This window comes from Vollenhovia emeryi, unplaced genomic scaffold, assembly GCF_000949405.1.
Source record: "Vollenhovia emeryi isolate VEMERY1.0 unplaced genomic scaffold, V.emery_V1.0 DF939147.1, whole genome shotgun sequence".
Taxonomy (NCBI): Eukaryota; Metazoa; Arthropoda; class Insecta; order Hymenoptera; family Formicidae; genus Vollenhovia; species Vollenhovia emeryi.
The window spans coordinates 257,982-279,443 of record NW_011967219.1 but is presented as its reverse complement, the minus strand read 5'-3'; the positions used below and the strand labels follow the sequence as shown (position 1 = coordinate 279,443).

The 21,462-nt window shown below is 43.7% G+C and overlaps 4 protein-coding genes across 10 annotated transcripts in view; 2 read left to right on the top strand and 2 right to left on the bottom strand.

Moving 5' to 3' along the window:
• The first annotated feature begins 288 nt into the window (after window positions 1-288).
• Window positions 289-9,724, top strand: LOC105566004. Of its 2 annotated transcripts, none has more exons than XM_012019663.1 (4): window positions 289-945; window positions 2,359-2,837; window positions 3,510-3,710; window positions 8,111-9,724. In XM_012019663.1, the coding sequence occupies exons 1-4, from the start codon at window positions 615-617 to the stop codon at window positions 9,221-9,223; spliced, it is 2,124 nt and encodes a 707-aa protein (XP_011875053.1). In that variant the 5' UTR covers window positions 289-614; the 3' UTR covers window positions 9,224-9,724. The 2 variants fall into 2 exon arrangements, with proteins under 2 accessions (XP_011875053.1, XP_011875054.1); XM_012019664.1 differs by lacking the exon at window positions 289-945 and adding an exon at window positions 1,782-2,272.
• The window catches only part of LOC105566009 (adenylosuccinate lyase), a 27,551-nt gene continuing 11,078 nt past the window's right edge, over window positions 4,990-21,462 (top strand). Inside the window, exon 1 of the mRNA XM_012019673.1 lies at window positions 4,990-5,259. Within this exon, the coding sequence (XP_011875063.1) occupies window positions 5,104-5,259 (156 nt within the window). The 5' untranslated portion in view covers window positions 4,990-5,103. The remainder of the gene's footprint in view (window positions 5,260-21,462) is intronic.
• Window positions 9,806-14,863, bottom strand: LOC105566005. Of its 2 annotated transcripts, XM_012019665.1 has the most exons (13): window positions 14,254-14,863; window positions 14,078-14,177; window positions 13,583-13,795; window positions 13,126-13,322; window positions 12,884-13,011; window positions 12,193-12,301; window positions 11,587-11,892; window positions 11,361-11,453; window positions 11,054-11,129; window positions 10,895-10,978; window positions 10,691-10,792; window positions 10,376-10,462; window positions 9,806-10,302 (listed from the first exon to the last, which is right to left on the bottom strand). In XM_012019665.1, exons 1-13 carry the CDS (start codon window positions 14,409-14,411, stop codon window positions 10,225-10,227), a joined length of 1,731 nt encoding a protein of 576 aa, XP_011875055.1. In that variant the 5' UTR covers window positions 14,412-14,863; the 3' UTR covers window positions 9,806-10,224. The 2 variants fall into 2 exon arrangements, with proteins under 2 accessions (XP_011875055.1, XP_011875056.1); XM_012019666.1 differs by lacking the exon at window positions 9,806-10,302 and having other exon boundaries at window positions 10,379-10,462; window positions 10,691-10,763.
• Window positions 16,496-21,462, bottom strand: part of LOC105566006 — an 8,349-nt gene continuing 3,382 nt past the window's right edge. For 4 of the 5 annotated variants that reach the window (XM_012019670.1, XM_012019667.1, XM_012019668.1 and 1 more), the window contains 3 exons: window positions 20,474-20,683; window positions 19,370-19,555; window positions 16,496-17,452 (listed from right to left, as the gene is read on the bottom strand). In XM_012019670.1, coding sequence (XP_011875060.1) covers window positions 17,231-17,452; window positions 19,370-19,555; window positions 20,474-20,566 — 501 coding nt within the window. In that variant the 5' untranslated portion in view covers window positions 20,567-20,683 and the 3' untranslated portion in view covers window positions 16,496-17,230. Of the gene's footprint in view, window positions 17,453-19,369; window positions 19,556-20,473; window positions 20,684-20,752; window positions 21,015-21,462 lie in introns of those variants that run through there. The other variant, XM_012019669.1, reaches the window with a different exon arrangement.

The window sequence follows — 21,462 nt, the reverse complement described above, 5'->3', positions numbered from 1 at the left end:
GAGGGGGGAGGGGAATCGCAAGCATAGTTTTTCCTTAAACATTTGCAATTGCATTTGTTTACATATAAACCATCTCTCTGACAATCCTAATTACGTTCCGTCGTTACGCGAGCTAGCCCGCGCTCTCGGGGCCCTTCCGGGTCCGTTCTCGAGCATCTTTCACCAAGTGTCAACGGCGCGTCGCGCGACCTACGTCGATCCGTGACTCATAAGGCAAACACCGATTGTTGATGCCCTGCGGGAAGCCGCTGTCGGGACGCGGCGGCGCGGTCATTGACAGACGAAGATCGAACCGCTTTCGGCCGTTACCGTCGAGAGGGAAAAAAAATGCCACGGGCGGGGAGAAAGGGAGACGAAGGGAGACAAATCTATCCCCTACCACGCTAGATCGTCCGCCAATCGTGATACATCCGAATTTATCTCGTCGCGGCCACGGCCGGCTCGCGCGGGGATTCAGACTCGTCCTCACGCTCGGCAAGGTCGGTCCTTCGCGTCGCGGCAGTAAATCGATCCGCGATCGTTAATTCGTTACTCGCTCCCGCATCATCTACGGAACAATATGCATATACACGTTTACACATAAGCGTATCCCGCACGTATGCGTACACATCTATATGCGTATCTCGTGTGCGACTATCCGAGATCGTTCTGTATCAGCTGACATCGATTTATTATCGATCGCGACATCGTGTTATCGCGCACATCGCGTTATCGCGCCATTCGCGCTCAGGATGGAAGGCCACGCCAAATCGAGGGAGAGCCGCAAGGGCAACCGCAGGAGAGGCGGCAGGAAGGAAGAGAAGCGCGAGCTTCGGAGGATGAGGAACTCGAAGATCGAAGAGCTCGCGTCCTGGCCCGCGCAGTTCACCGCGGCCGACATCGAGGACCACGACGTGGGCGTCGCGGAACAGGAGACTGCCCTGGACCTGGATAATCTTGACATCGGTAAATCGCGTATGCCGTTCCTCTTTTTTTTCTCTCTCTCTCTCTCTTTTCGTCCCCGCAGAGCGCGTGTTTTTTTTATTCGCAACGAGAGGAGGATCGTTCTCGGACGGACCAGATGCGTCTCTCGTGTAAAAAGGACACGGAGGTCCCGAAATTGTTACGATTGTCGCGAGCTGCAGGCTCGAGTCGACGGAGGAAGAGACTCGCTCGTCCCCAAACTCGTGTCGAGTACTTTTTTTTTTTTTTACGTACCTACCCCGGTCTTCCGTTCCCAGAGGTATTTTCCATCGCAGACTCCGCCGAGTTGAAATGTGCTTTTCAGAATGGCCCGGATAGCCGAAGCCCGTCGAGGGCCCGCTACGAACTTCGAAGGACGTTCGACGTGTCGCCGGGGTGTTGGCAGAAGTGCGGCAAAATCTGCTCACGTAAGGCTGATGGCAGACAACTATCCGTAAGCGCTTAAGTCTACGGCTACGTCAGTCTTAAGCGCTCACGGATAGTTGTCTGCCATCGGCCTAACTGCGCCCGCTCGGCTTCTGCCGACAGTCTGTCGACAGCGTATGTTTTACAGGCTCTGTTGCCGAAACAAAAGCCAAAACGCGGACACGGATGGCCGTGGATTTGCCGTGGGTTTCTGACGTATCTGCCGCCAATTCGCCAGCATGTCGCGCACTGGGAATATTTCACGAACGCGCATACCACGGCCCGGTGAACGCCGAGCATCGGTTACGCTGCGTTTACGTTAAGGCCCGGTCTACAATGAGTCGTTAGTCGTTAGTCAGAAGTCGGAACTATATGTTGATCCTTTTCCTTTCTGGGTGGAAGAAAAAGGACCGACATATAGTTCCGACTTCTGACTAACGACTAACAACTCATTGTAGACCGGGCCTTAAATTTCTCGCTCGACAACGTAATCGTAATATAGCAGGTGTGTCGTGTGAGAAATTTTAACGTAAATACAATGTAACTGATGCTCGGTGTTCACTGGGAACGTGGCGTGCGAGCAACGTTTCTCCGTGGATACAGTAACGCGGTATTTACTATTAGTATACCGCAAACACGACAGGGTCGTCTACTTCGTGTGTTGTACGGACCGTCTCGTCTCTCATTAAGTTTATAGAGTTATACAAAACAAAACTTGGTCATAGATTCAAATCTCGAGTTTCTAAATTTCGTAACTACTACAAACTTGGCATTGTCGGAAGGACTTGTTCTTTAACAAAGGACTTTTTCAAAGCGAGATAACGTTGTTAATTTCCAAGCTGACAGCTGCCGTATACTTACCGATACGGTTCGCTGAACACCTCGAGAAGAAACGTCTCTTAACGTACAAGTCAACATTTTCTTGTATGAAATATGTGTATCACATTATATAACTAACCGACACTTGGATCTCCAATGTTGTGTGTACAGGAAGCGAGAAGATAAACGTAAAGCCGTCGCTCATGTGTCCCGCCTTGCGCCGACAATTGGAGACGCACAGGAACGTCCTTCGGCTCCTGCACGAGCACAAGTTGGCCTCGACGCAGATCAACGGGCAAAGGATCCTCAGCATCCAGCCGATCCGCTGGACCGGGCCGACCCCCGGCATCGAGTGCGAGATCTTCGTCGGCCGGATCCCGAAGACGATCTACGAGGACACCCTGTACCCGTTGTTCAAGACGGTCGGCGAGGTCTTCCAGATCCGGCTGATGGTCGACATGGCCGAGCTGACGAGGGGATACTGCTTCATCATGTACACCAGCCCGGTGGACGCGGCGCGCGCGATCGAACAACTAGACGAGTTCGAGATCTCACCGGGCAGGAAAATTCGCGTCCTGGCGAGCGTCAACAAGTGCAAGCTCTACGTGGGTCCCCTGCCGTGGCAAATCGCGTCGGAAGAGGTCGTCAGGGTGAGTCCTCGTCCGTTCGTCTTGTACGTTTTGCACCTGAGGCCCCCGGTTTCACCAAACGTTGCTCAACTTTAATCTTGGATTTAATTCACGTTTGTCTCTTTCTAGAGTGAGACTCGGTTTCACCAACGTTGGCTCAATCCGTTCTTTGTCTCTTTCCAACTGTTACTCTAGAAAAAGACAAACGTGAATTGAACCAAGATTAAAGTTAAGCGACGTTTGGTGAAATCGGGCTTTAAACAGATTTGTAATTTACGTGAGACATTTCAGGACGGAATTTTGTTCCTAATTTTCTGTGCCCGTTTATTTTTATTGTTGTGCATATTTTAAGGCGCGCGTTTGGTATCGTGATTTTTCAAATGCTTCCTGTATTGCGTGGCGTATGAAATTATCATTACAATTCTGTCTTATCTGACGTGAATTATAGATTATGTAAAACGGGCTTTTAGCTTCACGTGTAATTTGTGGAATAGTTTTTTGTGGAACTTGTACGGTACTTTATAATATTTTTCTTCAAAGACTTCTCTTTTTCCTTTACGTTTTTTTAAATACTTTTTTTTAATACTTGATTAGTATGCAATATTGTAATGTCTAAATTACAACACGTATATTTGCTCGATTAATTTTCATTCTGAAAACTTTATTCAATTTATTCAATTTTTTTGTAATTAGGTGATTTATGCATCAGCCTGGGATATCGAGTACGTATCTATTTATCGATTTCCGAATCACGACGCGGCTTACGCTATAGTTTCCTTCAAATCGCATCGCAACGCAGCCTTGGCGAGACGAAAATTGAGACCCGAGAGGCTCTTCAAATGCAACGAAGTGCACGTGGAGTGGGCACGCGTCGATTGGAATCCTTCTAACGTGGTGAGCAAGAAATTAAAATTTTTATTTTACCGACGAATAAAAATCATGTGAGGTCTCAACGATCGAAGTTGGAGCATTGGGTTCTACTTAAATTTTGCAAGTTTGCTTTTTCGTTCGACTTTTTTGAAAGTCAACTATTTTATTAAATTCACCGTGCGTGCTAATGTTCCAAATGCGGCTAATTTCTTTTTATTCGCATAAAATTATTAAAATAATTCCTCGTTTCGCTGCTTCGATTTAAGTTGAAAATAAACGAAGAGAGACAAACAAATTACGATAACATTTCTAGAATTTCACTTTTTTCGTTGAACTGCACGTCATATTGGGATGCACATATTGTTATCGTTTAAAGTACTGGACAGGAACGAGCAGTTTCCAGAAAGTGAAATCCAATTAACAGGTAGTGATAAAGATTTGCCCCGAGGATCTTATAAAGTCCTATAAAATTGTTATTGTAATTTAACCTGGGGTTCAATCATGGATATTTTCCTCTAGCGTGAATCCGTGAAAGGTGAAACATTTCAATGACGAAGTTGGTCAATGAAAATTTTCACTTTTCACGAGTTCACGCTAGGTAGAAGAAAAGATTCACGATCGAGCCTTTGTTCCCAAATATCTAGTTTTGTTTGAATGATCCTCAATCTATGTTGAGAGTTGGATTACCGGCTGCAACTGTAGCCAACTCTGGAAAACATGGAAAAAATCTCGTTATTTATGTCTCAATTATGTAAAAGCTAATTGTATCTTGAGAGATATAATTATATAATTAAGTGTTATATGATTGAAACATATACAGGGTGGTTCGTTTTAATCGACAATCGGAAATATTTCGTCAAGTAAGCCAGATCGAGAAAAATGTTTCAGATAAAAGTTGTATGGTCCTGAGGGGGGCATAAGGTGGTGCAATTGGTTCGACCTTGGATAATCATTTGAAGGTCATGCAAAAGTGACCTTAAATTTTTTTAATGGAACCCCCTATTATTTATTGTACTATCTTATTCTACTAATTGATATGAACAACTTTTGTCTGAAACATTTTTTTATTTAACAATGTAGAAAAATTGCATAACGACCAATGGCTGGCAAATTCTAATTAAAGAAATTCATTGCGAAACTACCTTAGCCAGGGTTTGAACCTGGACCTCTCTACACTCTAAGCGGGCGTCCATTCGATATCGCGTTCATTCGTTGCTAGAGCATCGGCGGAGCCGAACCGCGGCTTGTTGGAAGGTTTACGTGTTTTCCAAGACGAGGCGCTCGTACGCTGTTTTAATCAATCGACCCGGACTCGGCGAGACGGCGGTATCAGCTGATCGCACGTAGTTTCATTCACGCGGTCGCGTCAGGCGGTTCCTTCTGCTCCGAAATCTCTCGCTCCTTTTCTCGATTAGCCATGAGTGTCTCGAAAGTGCCGAGCAACGATTATTGCGACTATCGCAGCCCTCTGTCGACGCGATATGCCTCGAAGGAGATGCGCTACAATTTCAGCGACCAGAACAAGTTTAGCACGTGGCGCAAGCTCTGGATTTACCTGGCCAAGGCTGAAATGGTACGTCCTCCTAGGCGAGCACACCGGTCTACTTGTCTGTATACATCGTATTGTTGACACAGTCTCAACAGATCATGTCGTGGTATTTACTCGAGGGGTAAACCGTTGAGAGGGTACTGTGGTGTACAGATTTGCGACATTACTAGGCCTTTTTTGGGCATCAGTTTGGACATTATAGGCCTTTGCATTATAAAGATCAACTAAGATGAGACAAGATAAGATAAATTAGGATTACAACTTCTTGTTGATCTAACTGGCAATATATTAGTCAGGTGATTACATTAGTTACGACGTTTCGACCCAAGTATCAGGTCATTGTCAAGCACTCGTGTAAAAGTGTTCTTGGAGCATAAATTCTAGCAGACTCTCAAGGTCGTTGTCGATGCAAGGAGTTGTCAGAAAAGTTATTCGTACTAAGCGAGCACATTCGTGTGTTACAACGTTCGGAGTTTAACTCTTCAAGGGCCGGTTTCACAAACGTCGTTTAACCGCTAACCCGTGGTTAGATCCTCTGTCTCTTCTTGGATAACAAGATAGAGAAAGATAGGAGGTCGACTGAACTCTGGTTAACAGTTAACAGACGTTTGTGAAACTGGACCTAATTTATTTATCACTGGTGACTTTAAGCATACTCCTCTACAAGATAAAATAAGACAATAAGATAAAGTAATGCCCACTGGACATTAGCAGGCATTGGTGTGCATGATTTTGATGAGCGGTTTGCCCCTCGTATTTGTTTTCTTTTTCGTAACCGACGAAATTTGTATTTACGCATTCGACTGAAATTGAACGCGTTCGACTGGAATACAAACGTGTACGTTTCATTCGAAAGTCCAGGGGCTCGATTCTTGAATTTATTCGATGGAGAAAGGTATGCGAAAATTCTGCTCTTGCAGAAAAGTTGCAAGTTGATTGGCTATTCGCATGGCTTTAACCAATCGACTTTCAACTTTTCTGTCAGAGCAGAATATTCGTATACGTTTCTTTTTCGAATGATTTCGAGAATCGGGCCCCTGTATTTTGTAGGAACGAAAGATTCGCGCGAGGGCATATCCGAGCATAGACATCTGTAGACGGAGCATTAGCTACAACTCTAGACAAGAGGGGTTCTGATATTCGGGGCGCGGGAGGCACTCATCTGACATCGACTCTTTCCGGTGAGATTCGGTAATATTCGGTTCACGTTTCCAGTACGTGTGCACACGTATATACGGCGCGTTGCTTGTGTGCGAGCGTGCGCGCCCGCGTGGCCGAACGGATCATCCCCACTCCAAGTTGGAGGGAATGATTCCCTATGTCGCGAACGATCGAAAATTTTCCACTCGGATACATAGACATCTATAGACGGAGCCTTTGTCCGAGGGGAACTGATAATCGCGGCAAGGGGATGACTCATCTGACATCGACTCTTCCCGGTGAGATTCGGTAATATTCGGCCACAAGCAACGCGCCGTATATACGTGCACACGTATTGGAAATGTGAACCGAATATTACCGAATCTCACCGGGAAGAGTCGATGTCAGATGAGTCATCCCCTTGCCGCGATTATCAGTTCCGCTCGGACAAAGGCTCCGTCTATAGACGTCTATGTATCCGTCTATGTATCCGAGTGGAAAAATTTCGATCGTCCTCGACAAACAATTCGCGGCAATGAGCTCTGCGGGAGGGAAACTATTTTTAAACAGCTATATCGCCGTCTTATCGATTGACGCGCAACGTTTCGAAAACATGCTTATCTCGGTCCACAGAGGTTATTTGAAATATCGTCTTTGCCGTAAAGAAAAAGAAATTGCACGATCTAACGAATAGCGCCGTGCAGCGTCCAGATTTGAATGTTGATACCAGTACGAGAATTCCTGGGAATTCGAGATCAATCGATGGAGATTTGAGAATCTCCGATTATGAAACGACGAAGTGCACATCCCGATATGACTTCACTGTTGTATTTCATTTTACAACGAAAAAGGCAGAATTATATAATTCTTGATTGGATACTTTTTTTTTAATGTGTAAGCTTTTACAGCGAAAAAGACAGAATTCGTAGATGCTTGATCTCTCTTCGTCTTCTGGCGATTGTTATTCTGGCGGACATTGTTCGCATCACGCTCGGATTGCACCGACAGTTGTCAATTAACTTAAAGAAAAATTGAGCCTTTTTTCTCTTATTTCTATTGCGTTAAAGTTGTTAAAAAAAAATACCTCGGGAAAAATTTTCTCTTAAAATTTTTCTGTTATTTCTTCTCTGTTAAAGTTGTTAAAGAATATCCCGGAGAGAATTTCGTCTTAAAATTTACCCTGAAAATCATGTAATCGTGGAACAACGCGGCATTGTGAAGAACTGTATGAGAGTTTCTTGAAATTTTACTGTACATTCTATTGGTAAAATGTATGACAAAATTTAAAAAAAAACTCATACAATTCCTCGAAATGCCACGTTGTCCCACGATTTTCAGAGTAAATTTTAAGGAAAAAATTGTTTCCATGGAGATGATCATGGTCTATGTATATCTATGGGAAAGCCAAAAGATTCTTTAGACATCCTCGCATTGCGTCGAGATTATATGAATCGATCAGAGTGAATCGGTGCAATCGGGTCGTCGCCTCGGCAATGTATCTAAGGCTAGTTCTACATTGATCGTATCGTAGCGTCGAAAATCATAGATTCGACCGATCAGCGTTGAATTGGAACCAGTCTACGACCCACTACGATACGACCAATGTCCCAACGAACACGTATATCTAAAAGACGACTTAAAGACGTCTTAAAGATGTCTTTTAGACATGCGTGCTGTATGGGGTAGAACCGATCTAATGTCTTTCTTGCACGAATCGCAATGTCCGTGTCATCAGTACGAGGATCGCGGCATGGTCGACGCGAAGGGCGACGTGCAGATCACTCGGAGGTATCTGCAGGCCAAGAAGACGTCCACGTCGGTCCCGCCGACGCAGAACGACTCTAATCGCGATCGAAAGCAAATCCCGCCGATCTGTCCGCCGAACGGCGGCAACGGCCAGGTCAACGGTGGACCGCCGGCCACTAGATCCACCAGCCGCAACTTCACCCGCTACTCGACTATGATGGCCATGTCGGCCATAGACGATTTCCCGCCGAGCGGTGACAAGAAGCCGCAGATGGTGCTCATGGATCTCAATGACAACGTGCAGCCGCTGGACGGGTATTGCCTGTTCCAGGACAAGACGCAACGGAAGAAGGACGCCGACAGCTTCCCCAACTTCGATATGTGGAACTCGAATCTTGTTCCTTTGCCCAACTCGCCCACGAGCTCCGACAGCCCGAAGGCCTACGACAAAAAGGATTTACTGCTGGACCAAGTGGCGAGCAGGTTGTCGCGCGGTTGGGAGAGCGATACAGTGTCCCCGTATTCGGCGTCGCAGCCTCCCTTGTTCAAGGGACACCAATACTCGGGCGATCCCAAGGTCTCGAATTGCCCTTCCTATTACAATTGCTTCGCAAACAAAGTGATCGATCAAACCCAGCCGATCACCGCTGTTCACTACCAGAATTATCCGGCGTGTTACGTGCTGCTACAGCAGCCGACTTATCTCTACTCCAAGGACCTTAAGGCTTATCCGCAGTCCTCGGTCATCCTTCATAACGCACGCGATGGCTACGATTACCCGTCGCACGGGTGCAACGATCTGATCGGAGTCCGCGGGCCAATCGCGACCGACCCGAGTCCCATCCAGATCGGCAAGAAGCTCAGCGACTACAAGTTCTGGTGCGGCGGAGCCCTCGCGAAGGCGGGAAACTGCGACGCGACCAAACCCGTCGCGTCGTCCTGCGTTGGGAATTACTCGAATCTCGTCCCGAATCTCGCGCCGATCCGCACGCCCGTGGAAAACACGACGTCCTGCCTGGTCCCGCTCGACGTGGCGAACGGGTACGACGAGAGGCGTCTCCGGCCGATCGTGAAGCAAGAAATCGCTCGCACTCAGCTGTGACTATCCTTCCTTCCTCCCCCTCTTTGGGTTTCTTCCTTTTGACTGTGGAGATTTTAGAGAACAACGGCGTTTTTACGTTTATTTCGTGCATTCTAATGGGGACGATCATTAGGACACATTTTTTGTTTTTAATTATTGACATTGCTGCCAAAGAGTTTGCATGTAAGTGACAAAGATTTTTTTTTTTTTAGTGTAAGTGTTGTTAAACTCGTCATGGTTCCTTCAACCCGCAGCTTAATTGTAACTCGCGCATTTTATTTTATAGCATTTTATTGGTAAATGCCATGTTACCATCTTTTTGAAATCGTTCATAATCGTATCTTTGGCACGTATCTTTTTTTTTTAACTATGTACGTAACAGCTTGCAAGGTATACCTGGGAGACTGCAAATTTATATTGGATTAAGTTTTTTGCGCTTACAAATGTTTACTATATTTGTTTTGATAGCAAGATGGACCACCCGTGTATTTTCTAATCGCACCATTTTTAGCGGGTTTTAGATTTTTATCGTTATATTTTTTGTTATCGTCATGCGTTTGGAGTAGGAGCTCTATAGGTCTTTCAGAAATTAAGCAAGGCACATCTGAGAAATCGCGCTATATTTTAAGAATACAAGGCCGAAGATGAAGGATAAAGATTGACAATAATCGACAGTGAGCTTGCGCTAATAGTGTCACAGTAGATTATGGGCGACGTGCATCTCGCCGTTGGCGGCAATTAGTATCGTGTCGCAGACAAGCATGAATCATGTTCTTCCGATAGTATTGTCTTACATTACGTTACAGCTAACAATCAACAACACGATCGGCGCCGCTTGTTTTTCTCAGCATATTCACGCGAAGAAAGTATTCCGCGTGTTCTTTAATCGCTGTTCCTAATGACTATTATTATAAGGAATGTAGATTTTTATCGAAGCAATCACGAGCGACACTTCCGGCCCGTGACTCGCGCGATGCGCGTCATGTCGACGCGAGGCGTCTGTAGTTACAACGGCAATCTATTTACGTGGAGGAGGGAGAGGCCGCGTGTCTCTGCGTTCGACCACACTTCGGGCAAGTGTCCGGCTTCGGTTTAACGTTCTGCGAATGAAAATTGTTTCCGATCATCTAGCTTTTAACAATCTTTTTATGGATCCGTTGGTCCAACACTTACAGTTCCGACACCTCGATCACGAAGATGCAGTCGACAATTGGTACACCGGAGCTTTCTTAAATCCGTACCTTCGAGCCTGCTCATTGTCTGAAGTTAAAGAGTTTTACTTGGCGAATAAATTTAATTAAAAAGATATTTGTCTTTTGTTTTCCGAAAATATAATTTCATTTAGCAAGCTGCGAGCAAATGAGTTTTGTGTTTTAACCGAAAAGAAATGATTACTTACGGTTGAAAATAAAGTAATAAATTTTATAGCAGACAAACGCGTCTATACATGTGTCCAGTCAATTTGTAGTCTGAACACGAGCCACTTACCTTTCTTCTGTCCGCTGGGGCGCAAAATTCACAGAAGTACTTCCCCCTTTTGTCCTTGAAGACGACGTAACATCTGGAATTGTCCGAGGTTGGCGTTAAGCTCTGAAAAGTACGCGATTGAGGTGGCGCGAAGCGAAGACCCCGAGAAATGTTCACATCTTGCATTTTCAGAATAACGAGATTATATTATCGCTTTGAAGTCACCTGTTGTCTGCAGAGCGAACAAGCCTCATTCAACTGCAGTTCGGTCACAGGATCCGGCGATCCAGTCCTCGTCGGATGCTCGTTCTAGAACAGAAATAAAGATCGAGCCGCGTTGCTGTAACTTACTTTCCAGAGCTTAATAACGAAGACATTCTCTACCTCTTGCTCCGTCTGATTGTCAGGCGCCGTCCTCTGCGCTACCTTGTCGAGGGTGCGATCTTCCTCGAGTACATTTCTGAATGCCAAGTAAAGTTCGTAAATTGTAAGCTCGCGTTGAGATTGAAGTTCCGCAGACGCGAAAAAACTTGAGCAGTAAAACTCGAGACTTGAGATAAATGACCAATGACTGTTGTGAACGTAGCGGTTATTTTGAAACTTGAGCAATGCTGGACATTCCGATCGGTTGAAATTCTTGAGTCTTGCTGCTCAAGCTTCATCGCGCTTTTGGGAGCTTTCGATTACTTACGCGTCCTCGATCGGGTCCACTTTGTTCAACTTCAAATGCAACAACGTTCGAGGCTTTGTCCTGCCGCTCGGCGGCGTGATTAACGTTCCGCTCCTAAAATTCATTTCCCGTATATTGAATCACTCGTTTCATCAGACCGTGCAGTGACAGTCGATTTAACTGTGCATATACGAGACGCATGGCTGAATCGATTATCGCAGCGCGTTATGTAAAATTGTACGCCTACACGTGCATCGACGACTCCTCCAGATTTGTCAGGCTTCCTTGTTCCGCGCGCATTAAGTCTTGATAGATTCTAGCGCAATGGTCTCCTCCACCTTCACTCCTTTTGACCTCGCTTATTCTGGTCCTCTCTTCGAATCCCTCCGCGTTATCCTCATCATTTTTCCTTTTCTTAACGCGCTCTTCGGCTGTCTCGGGCCTTTTAGTTCTCACTATTTTCATTATAGTTTCTTCCGCGAGCTTCCGATCGACATCTTCGCCCGTCGGTTTCGCGTCTTTCATTTTTGTTGCATCCATTTTTCGTTTGTAGCTAAGATTAATCGGGTCATAATGTAAATCGTGATGAATTTCCAACTGTCTGGTTACGCTTAGTTTTTATTTTAACTCTTGGACAATAACGTCGGAATGAATTTTGTAAAAATTCACATAAGTTATTTAATTTTAAATCAAAACATAGTCCTTTTTTCAGAAATTATTTGGAAGATGGAAAGAAAGCATTTCATCGAAGGTGTTGGAAGAATCATGAAATGTGTTAGAAATGTTTTCTTACATCTACGGATTAAATATTTTTGAATGGAATAATTGAGAGTTATATAAATGTATGTCGTACATCATATCCGGTACAGTCCGTATTCTCTTATCCGGACCATAGAATGAAGCGACGGTATACGTGGTGATCGGTTTCGTCGTCAATCTCGTGACGTTCCCGCATTCAGTGCCTGTAGGCGAAAATGATCATTCGACAGTGGTGTCAGCGCGCGAGATTCAGAGTCACATCTGAATTATTATGAATGAGACAGGTCCCTAGTAGCACAGTGCATTGGCTAAACATTGGCCCAATGTCGGTTATATTAGAAATGCATTGGCCGATATTGTCCAACGTAAAGCCAATATTGGCCATGGAATAAATGTAAATATTGCACGATAATTATATAATATTAGATTTATATTGAAAGTGCATTGGCCAATATTTAACAATGCAATAAGAATATTGGTCTAATATTGATACAATATTAAATCAATATTGCTAAATAGACATATTGGCTAAATAAGAGAAGGCGTCCGTCTTATAATATTGGACCAATATTGGGAATACTAGATTTACATTATTTTCCAATATTGCATCAATATATGTATTGTGCTACTAGGGATCAGAAGAAAAAAATCGGACTGAAAATCGCGGGAGACAAAGTGACTACTGAAAGAAATCGCTCCGCTCTTCAAAGCAACAACTCTCGACCGATCTCTGACTCTGAACCAATAAGAATTTCACACAATTCCGTATGATGTATCAGATTTACTCGCAACCTGCTGTGTTGTCTCACTCGTCAACGTTTTGCTAGGACTTGGCTTGACTTTCGACGATTCCGCACGTTGTTGCGTTAATTTCCGCGGTTGCTGCTGTGGCGCACCCGGTTCGCAATTGCATCTGCGAGGGAAAATTAATTTCTCCAGTTTTGGTATCCAGAGAATCCTGGAAAATGCGCTTTGGAAAATGACACATCTTCCAGGATTCTCTGGACAGAAAAGTTGGAGATATTACCCGGAACAACACGGCATGCCGACCCCTCCGCGAACGAATTGCACGATCGCGGGGTAACTCCATTGTGACGAGTGCTGGAAACAGGGCGCGCTGGCCACGCCGGCTCCTTCGACGAGGGGAAGTTGTATATGTTGCTGACAGAACTCGCACTTGCTTATCGTCTGCATCGGCGTCTCCTGCGTGACTGCTCTCGGAGTCTGATCTCCGGAAACGCGAATTAAGAAATGGTAGACAAAACGATCGCGCGGAAGGTTCTCCGATAATCCCAGTAGCACAGTGCATTGACTGAACATTGAGCCAATGTTTCACCAATGTTTGATCAATGCACTGTTCTACTAGGGAAATCGCAAGTACAAGATCAACTTCTTCTCTCACAGGGAGAGATTTGTTTCCAAGAGTAAAAGAAAAAAATCAGTTTACGAGAGTGTTGGATGTAATTGGCTTGAATCAGACTCACTTGACTTTCCACGACGGACACCTTTTTCGGTTCCGTTTGAATTTGGGCGACGTCGAGGTTGCATAACGATGGCACGCAGGTAGAACAATCGACGTACTCCCGTCGCCGGGGATAGCTGACTTTGCGGTAACCATGATCGGTGGATGCAACGTCTTCCAGTTTGCGAGGTATCTTGATGTCACTCAGGCTGGTCGTTGCATCGTGTCTCATTATCTACATTTACACTCGAGAGATATGAATTGGTACGTAAAACAGCGACTTGTCGACTTACGGTACTGCGAAATCCAGATTTTACCAGAGAGTCGTTGCCTCCGAGGAATTAAATGATTTCGTAGTATTTATATGCAGAAACGGAATAATTAAATAAAAATTTTATTAATTGCGCATAATTATTTTCATTACTTTTAGTAAATTTTGATAAACTTCAATCGCGCGAACCTTTGCAAACTGCGAGACCGAATACTTTAATTTACGTTTGCCTCCACGGGTACTCACTTTGGTTTCTGGCGCAGCTCGTTCTTCGTCTTTGTGCAAAAGTTCCGCCGTGCAGTTACTGCAACATCGTTTACAGGACGAGCATCTTCTTTTCCAAAATCTAGAAACGTACACTTTTACTGTAACTCTATCCGATTAGATCTCTGCCTCAAAGACTCAAGGCTTTCGAGACTCACGCGAGTACCATCGTGATGTCAATCAAGAAGAACAATGCTACCAGCAGACACAGTGTTAGAGCCGCTATTTGCACCGCGAGTTGCGTATAGGCGTTTAAGTAGAAGAAAAGTCCGGTAACCCCGAAGAATACGAGGCCAAGCAAAGAAAATACGGCCATCTGTAATGATTTATACAGAAAAATAGTTACGCTCTCTCGTAATGGTAATCGATAATATATTTTTTTCAGTGAAATCTAAATACTACACGTCGCACTTAAAACATTTCTTTTTAACGTTCTATGAATAACAAATACAGTGCGCGCAGTAATTCCTTTTTTTTCAGTCGGTTAATTCATGACGTTTCGATAGTCTGCGTTCTTGAAGGTAAACTTGCAGTTTTAAGAACGTCAAGTTGCAAGCGATGGTTTTTTTCACGACTCTGATTTCACTGAACAGTGTTGCGCACAGTACGGCGTAAATTACCGGAATAATATGCAAGGCGCCCCCGGCGAAGTGGCTGATCAACTCGACGGCTAAGACGAAAACGTATACGCTTGATAAGACAATCAAGAGGATGCAGGCGGGAGCGCTTATCGGCATAGGATCCATGGCGACCATGTAGATTGTGAACGCGAACAGTAGCAGCACCGCGAACTGTCTCGAGAAAAGATTTTTTAGTAACATCGACAAGAAATTATCGGCTCATTTTCATCGATATTAAGGGGCCTGTTCTGTGAACATTAACGATTATATGACTAAGTACTTTACAAGCTTTTATGATATATTATACATGCGCACAGCACGTAGTGACGTCGTGAACGCTTAACAGAATAGACCCCTAAAATGGCAATTGAATGGAGTAACAAGGTGTCCAATACGCACGAATTGAAATATCCTCAGCGGCTTCATTATTGTCGCTACGCATTTGCTGGTTTTGTGCTGCATCAGCTTCTTTTGACCGAAATGCGTTTTTAGTTTTGACATCTCTGGCCCCAGCTCTCTTATCATTTTGCCTTTTACGATATTACGATAGTTCCTATGGATACTTAATGCAGTGATATTACAACGTGTAATATTATGTCACGACATAACATACTACAACGTAAAACGAATGCCAACGCGCGCGCGCGCGTGGAAAAAATTTCTATTTTAAATTGTCTGACATTTACAAGGACATATTGCATATTTTTGTTTCCTCGATTAAAATCATTTTCGTAGAACGACTAACTTCATGTATATACGTTTTCCATTTCTATTTGCAGGTTTGCTGTAAGAGAAGTATTGGAAAGAATATGACGTTGTATGTGCTTCTCCCATTTTACTAGATTTTTCTTTATGTCCTGTCTTTCGGTCAAGGATATTTGTACAAATTTTTACAAATTAAACGTCGTATTTCGAGTTTACGACCCGCGTGTAAAACACACACATGTTATGACACATTAAAGAAAATTACTCTTCATATTTCGATGAAATAAAATCAGTATATTCAACGAACGCTTTAATTTTCACATCTTTATATTTATTTTATTTTTATACAAAATACAAGCATTAGAGAGATAAAAAAGAAAACACATAGAAAGCACGAAACTTTAGACACTAGATCATGAACAGATTTCGCATGTGCATTATCAAATGTTGCTGCAAATTTTAAAATTATTAGGCTGCGCCCTGATAAATAAACATAATTTTCATTTAGAAGCACGAATAAAGAAAACTGCATAAGTTAAATATAAGGACATGTAGAAAGAGATCTTTTTCATTCCACTTAAAACATAAATGTAAAAAGTGCTTATCGCAACATTTTGTAGAAATTAACGCTTTAGGTACACAAAAGAACGGATTTGTACGCGAATGGATACTTTCGATCCGAATAGCGAAGAAATGTTTCGATAATCGCAGCACTTAAAAAATAAGTCTATATAAAGTGTTTATCGCAATATTTTGTAGAAATATACGCTTTAGGTACAAAGTTGGACGGATTTGTACGCGAATACTTTTGATCCTAATTGCGAGGAAATATTTCGAAATCGCAGCACTGAAAAATATAAGTCTAAAAAGTGCTTATCGCAATATTTTGTAGAAATATACGTTTTAGGTACAAAAATAGACGGATTTATACACGAGTACTTTTGATCCGAATAGCAAAGAATTATTTTGATAAACGCGGCACTTAAGAAATAAGTCTAAGGCCGGTATTCATAGTCGATTCTTATTTCAAAATCACCTAAGTGTTGTCTTAAGAGGCTAATACGGCTCTGGATTTTAAAAACACATTAAGAGTCATACTTAAGATAACTTAAATATAAGAACGGACTATGAATACCGGCCTAAAAAATGCTTATCGCGATATTTTGTAGAAATATACGCTTTAGGTACAATAATGGACGGATTTGTACGCGAATGGATACTATTGATCCGAATAGCAAAGAAATGTCTCGATAATCGCAGCCGTTGTGCGCGAAGATTGCAATTTCGCGATTAGTCTCTAGAGTTACTGTAACTATACTAATTCAACTAACTGCTCGATCTTTTCTAACGATAATTACACGCATATACACGACCTTACACGCTACTACTGTGATAACAGGTATTATATAATATTACTAATTCTAATATGACTTTAAACGCATGTGTGTTCGATAATTTTACGAAATTAATATTTTTGTGGGATTTTACAATTCGTCCCACCACACGACTTTTCTTCGCAGCAGAACGACGTTAAAACCAATCGTGACAATCCAATAAATGCCTAAATCTTTCTCGCCGTTACTTTTTCCAATCTCTTCACTTGTAAAACGTTCAAGCCGTCGAGTCAACAGTCGTTGGTGTAAATTTCAGAAAGTCTCGGTGAAACTGCTTGCAATAATAAACGTTAAAAGATCCTCTAGCCTTCTCGTCTTCCTGCTTCGAAACGGACTATCCATAGCTTTGGTGACACTCGCGAGTTCTCCGACTCGCTTGGATCAACGGACCTTCTTCTCCGCGAGAGCGCGCGTATTCACGCGTATCTTATAACGGCGATAATTTCCGCGATAAATGCCGCCGCGTTGACGAATGTAAACACGGCCGCTGATATAAGCATGTCCATGTACTGCTTGCTAGGGTGGACCTCGTTGTTGTACACGTAATAATAAGAACCGTTCACCTGGCGCCAATTGTGGACCATCAGGCTTCCGGCCACCACGTGCATGAACGCGCCCACGGCCGCGAACATCAGCAACTGCAACAGCCAATTAGTCGTCGTGAATTAAATGCGCGATTTGCCTTTGACGTTAGCGTGATGAGAAACTCACGCATGGGGGGAAAACTCTGTTGTTTGCTTTTTAATTACCGACGGAAACAAACCGAAGGACGCACGCAGATGCGCCAGCGCGACGCTTGAAATCCAATTTCGCGATTAACTGCGAGCCCTGACAGCTCCGGACGATCCTGGCAATTTAGGGAACTTCGTGCCGGCAACTTTTTAACGAGAAACTCTGTCTTAGTCGCTCAAACTGAGGGAAAGATATTACCGTTCACGTCAGTCCCGTAAATGCGCTACGTTTCTCGCCCTAGGCTTGCACAGATACGTCGAGAATTATCAAGTTTTTTCATAACGTGGCGATTTGATCGTTCGTTAAATCGAATTTCGCACCAAAAAGTTTTGTTATTATTTATCGTCGCGTCTGCTGTTACGAGACCGAGATATTTTCCCGGTTGTTTGCCAAGATAACGATCGTAAATGTCATCGGTTATGCATGTTACAATGCGACACGTCAGCGCGTCTCGCACGTAGCGAGATTTGCACAGTTGAAAAGAGTTCGTAATGATTTACGCGCGATCTCGACCCGCGCGCCTCGATCTCTCGTCGCGATTCTTCTTCGAGCGCCATTACATCTTGCCGTACGACAAATTCTCGTTTTAATCGATCGATCGCAAAATGGACAACGTCTAGAGAACTTTTTTCATTTCAAAATTAGAAATAAAGAGATATAAACCGCAACGGGAGTCCCAGCGAGAAATGACTCGTCGATCGATGTCGAAACGATGTCGATTCGACGAATCATTTCTCACTGGACTGTTACCGGTTATTTAGTAAGAAACATGTATTTCAACGAAGTCTAAAAATCGTGTATTAGACATTTCGGCCATAGAATCTGACCCTCAGTATAGGAAAGTCCTTTATTATGAGATAAGCTCCTAATACGAGATAGCGGAGTTTCCGCTAAATTGATAGGCACCGTCTATTGGTTCCACCATGAATTCATTGCCCTTGGAGTGAAATCTCTTGTTCAGTGCCAAATTGATCGCTGGATTGTGTAATCTTTGCGAGAAAAGATGTGCGATTGAATTTGGACGTTGAAAAACCTATTTCATAATAGAGAACTTTCCTCTACATACAGTAGTCGTTTTCCCATTTGTTTTCTCGCGAGCAATCAAACGCGCTCGAAAAATTGGTCGCGCGATACTTAGATGTAATGTTATCTTTAGACGACGCGTAAAACGATATTCGAAGTGTAGCGTGCCTCGCGCAACGAGGCCTTGATGCGTCCGCTAATTAACGCATACGCCGTCGCTGCCGGCCGTAATGACTCAGCTGTACAAATGACTAGGTATCTAGTCGCGGCCTATGGCGTTCCTCGCTATGGCCATAATATAACAAGGACACACGTTTACTGTGATAATGTAACGAGGATACGTTTACAGTGTCGGCTGTTAATCTTCGCCGACGCCTTCGGTAAATCGACGAGAGGATGTTCTGCAAAAATACGATCGATATACGCTACGTGTTTCTCTCATCGATCTTTTAAGTTCGGTGAAAACGAAACGACGATGATTCTCTATAGAAAAAGAAGACAAAAATTCGACCGTTGAGTCCGAGGCCAAACCTCATCTACGGAAATTCCACGATTGATCCGCGACCGATTTCTGCCTTTCTTATCGAAAATGTTGAAATATTCAGAATTGTAAAGATCATCCTTGGAACCATCCTATAGTCTGTTACTCTTATACCTTTCGTGCGCGAGAGTGTAAACTCGTTTCCTCCCCGCGAGGAGGCCGCGGATGGCAAGTGCGCCGCAAGGGTGAGGCGCGGAAGGTTAAAGAAAATTTTGTTAAAATTTTAATGCGTTTTTATATATAGAGAGGTACACATTACCGTTCTCTTGGGCACGCGATCCCCCAGCATGTGGCTGATGATGAAGAGCGCATTGATGAGAATATAGCCCGCGACCGTGACGTAGATGGTAGCTGCGTCGTCCAGCTTGAATCGCGGCTTGTTGAAGATGCGCTGGAACGAGTTCATCGGGTCCACCGCCAGGCCGATCGCGAAAATCGCCAGTATCTGCAGCGAAACACGTTGAAACGTCTATGTAATAGCTGTCCACGTTGGACGGTGATCACGAAAAAAAGTGGAGAGTAATATAGGCTGAGTGATGAATAACAAATGCAGAGGAAAATACGACGTTGTGTTATGCAGATCGGGTGATCAATTTGATTTCTTACACTATAGTGCAAATGCTGAAAGTGAGTAGCTCCGTCTCTTTCCAACCGTCCCCTTAGAAAGAGACAAAGCCGCTCACTTTTAATATTTTTATTGTATCAGTTCAACACGGAACTTTATAACGCACGAACGTTGCTCACTTGAGTTAAAATAATTTTTCTGGCGACTTCTTGCGTTGACAATGACCAGACTGCTATAATTTATGCTCTGTGAACATCTACGCACGAGCTCGGTTACTCGATAAGGACCTGATATTTGGGTCGAAACGTCGTACCAAATGTAACATTTAATTAATTATATTGCCAGTTGGATCAACAAGAAGTTTCATTTGAATTGGACTCATCACTGGTGACCTTACTTATACTCCTCCACGGGATTTTTATTATATTGTGAGATACACAAAATTGACCCCCCAGGGGCTAGATTTTTGAATTCACTCGCGAGAGAAACGTACGCGAGAAATTCTGCTCTTACAGAAAAATTTCAAGTCGAAAAGCCAGGCGATAACCAGTCAACTTGCAATTGCTCAGTAAGAGCGGAACTTGCGCGCACGTTTCTCTCGCGAATAAATTCAAGAATCTTGCAGGTGCGTCAAGAGAGGTGCAAAACGGAGATGAAGATTCGTAAAAAGAATCGCAATTCCGCCATTTAAATCGATATATCTCGAAAGGTTTGCGCGGAAAGAAAATGTCGGCAACGAGGCGCGCGCTGCGGTCTGTGCTCCATTCGAATTGAATTAAAAAGAAGAAAGGCACTCACCACTTCGAGCACTTTGATGGCGATGGGCAGATGACATAGAACCTTGTGCCTCTTGGCGGTCGGCTGTTGGTTCTGCTGGGCTTCGTCCGCCATTCTTACCCGTCGATGTTTTCCTTTACCGTCGCCCAGTTTGAAGGATTTTCAGGTCGATTTGATGACGATCGATTCTCTCTTCCCTGTGCGTGCGACCCCACCTTGGTCTTGGCGACCCTAAAACGAGAAACGCGATAGACATCGCCCGTAGGGGAGCACGTGAGGGGTTGAAGGCGCGGCGCGTACGGTGCATATAACAGAAGCCTGGAGAACGGATTATACGAACGATAAGACGTTTCGCTACGTACTGCATCCATTCTAGGTCGATTTTCCCTGGCCAAATGCGTCGTAAATTGCATTTAAACGACATTGGGTATCGCGACAAGTTGGCAGAACTAAAGCATTAGTTGTAAAGTAATTGAAGTAGTAATGGAGTGAAGCAAGAAATTCCTCGACGTTCGAGGCAAACACAAGCATTAGCGAGTAGCTTGTAAGAACTAATTGAACGCAATAAAGATAACTTATATTAGTTTCACTATATACGTATTTTCTGGCCAATTTCTGGCCAAGCTTCGAGTTTCGTGACTACGAACTAAAGAAGAATCGATCCTCTCTTTGAGCTTGATGTGTTTGAACATTCGGACACTACTCTCTAAAGTTTATGGAGTGAAAATACTGCGTAAACACCGAGTAGATATTTACTCCAACAGAGTGGACATTCACTCCAATAGAGTGAACATTTCACTCCATGGTAGCATTATATGGTATAGTGCTCTCTTAAAGTTTTTGGAATGAAAATACTGTTATGGAGTGAAACGTTCATCCCCTATTGGTCACATTTCCTATTGGTGAATATTTATGGTACTCCAACATAGTGAATATTCACTCCAATATAGTGAATATTCATGATTACTTTAACGAGAATTCCTAACTCTCCAAAATTTTTGAAGCAAAAA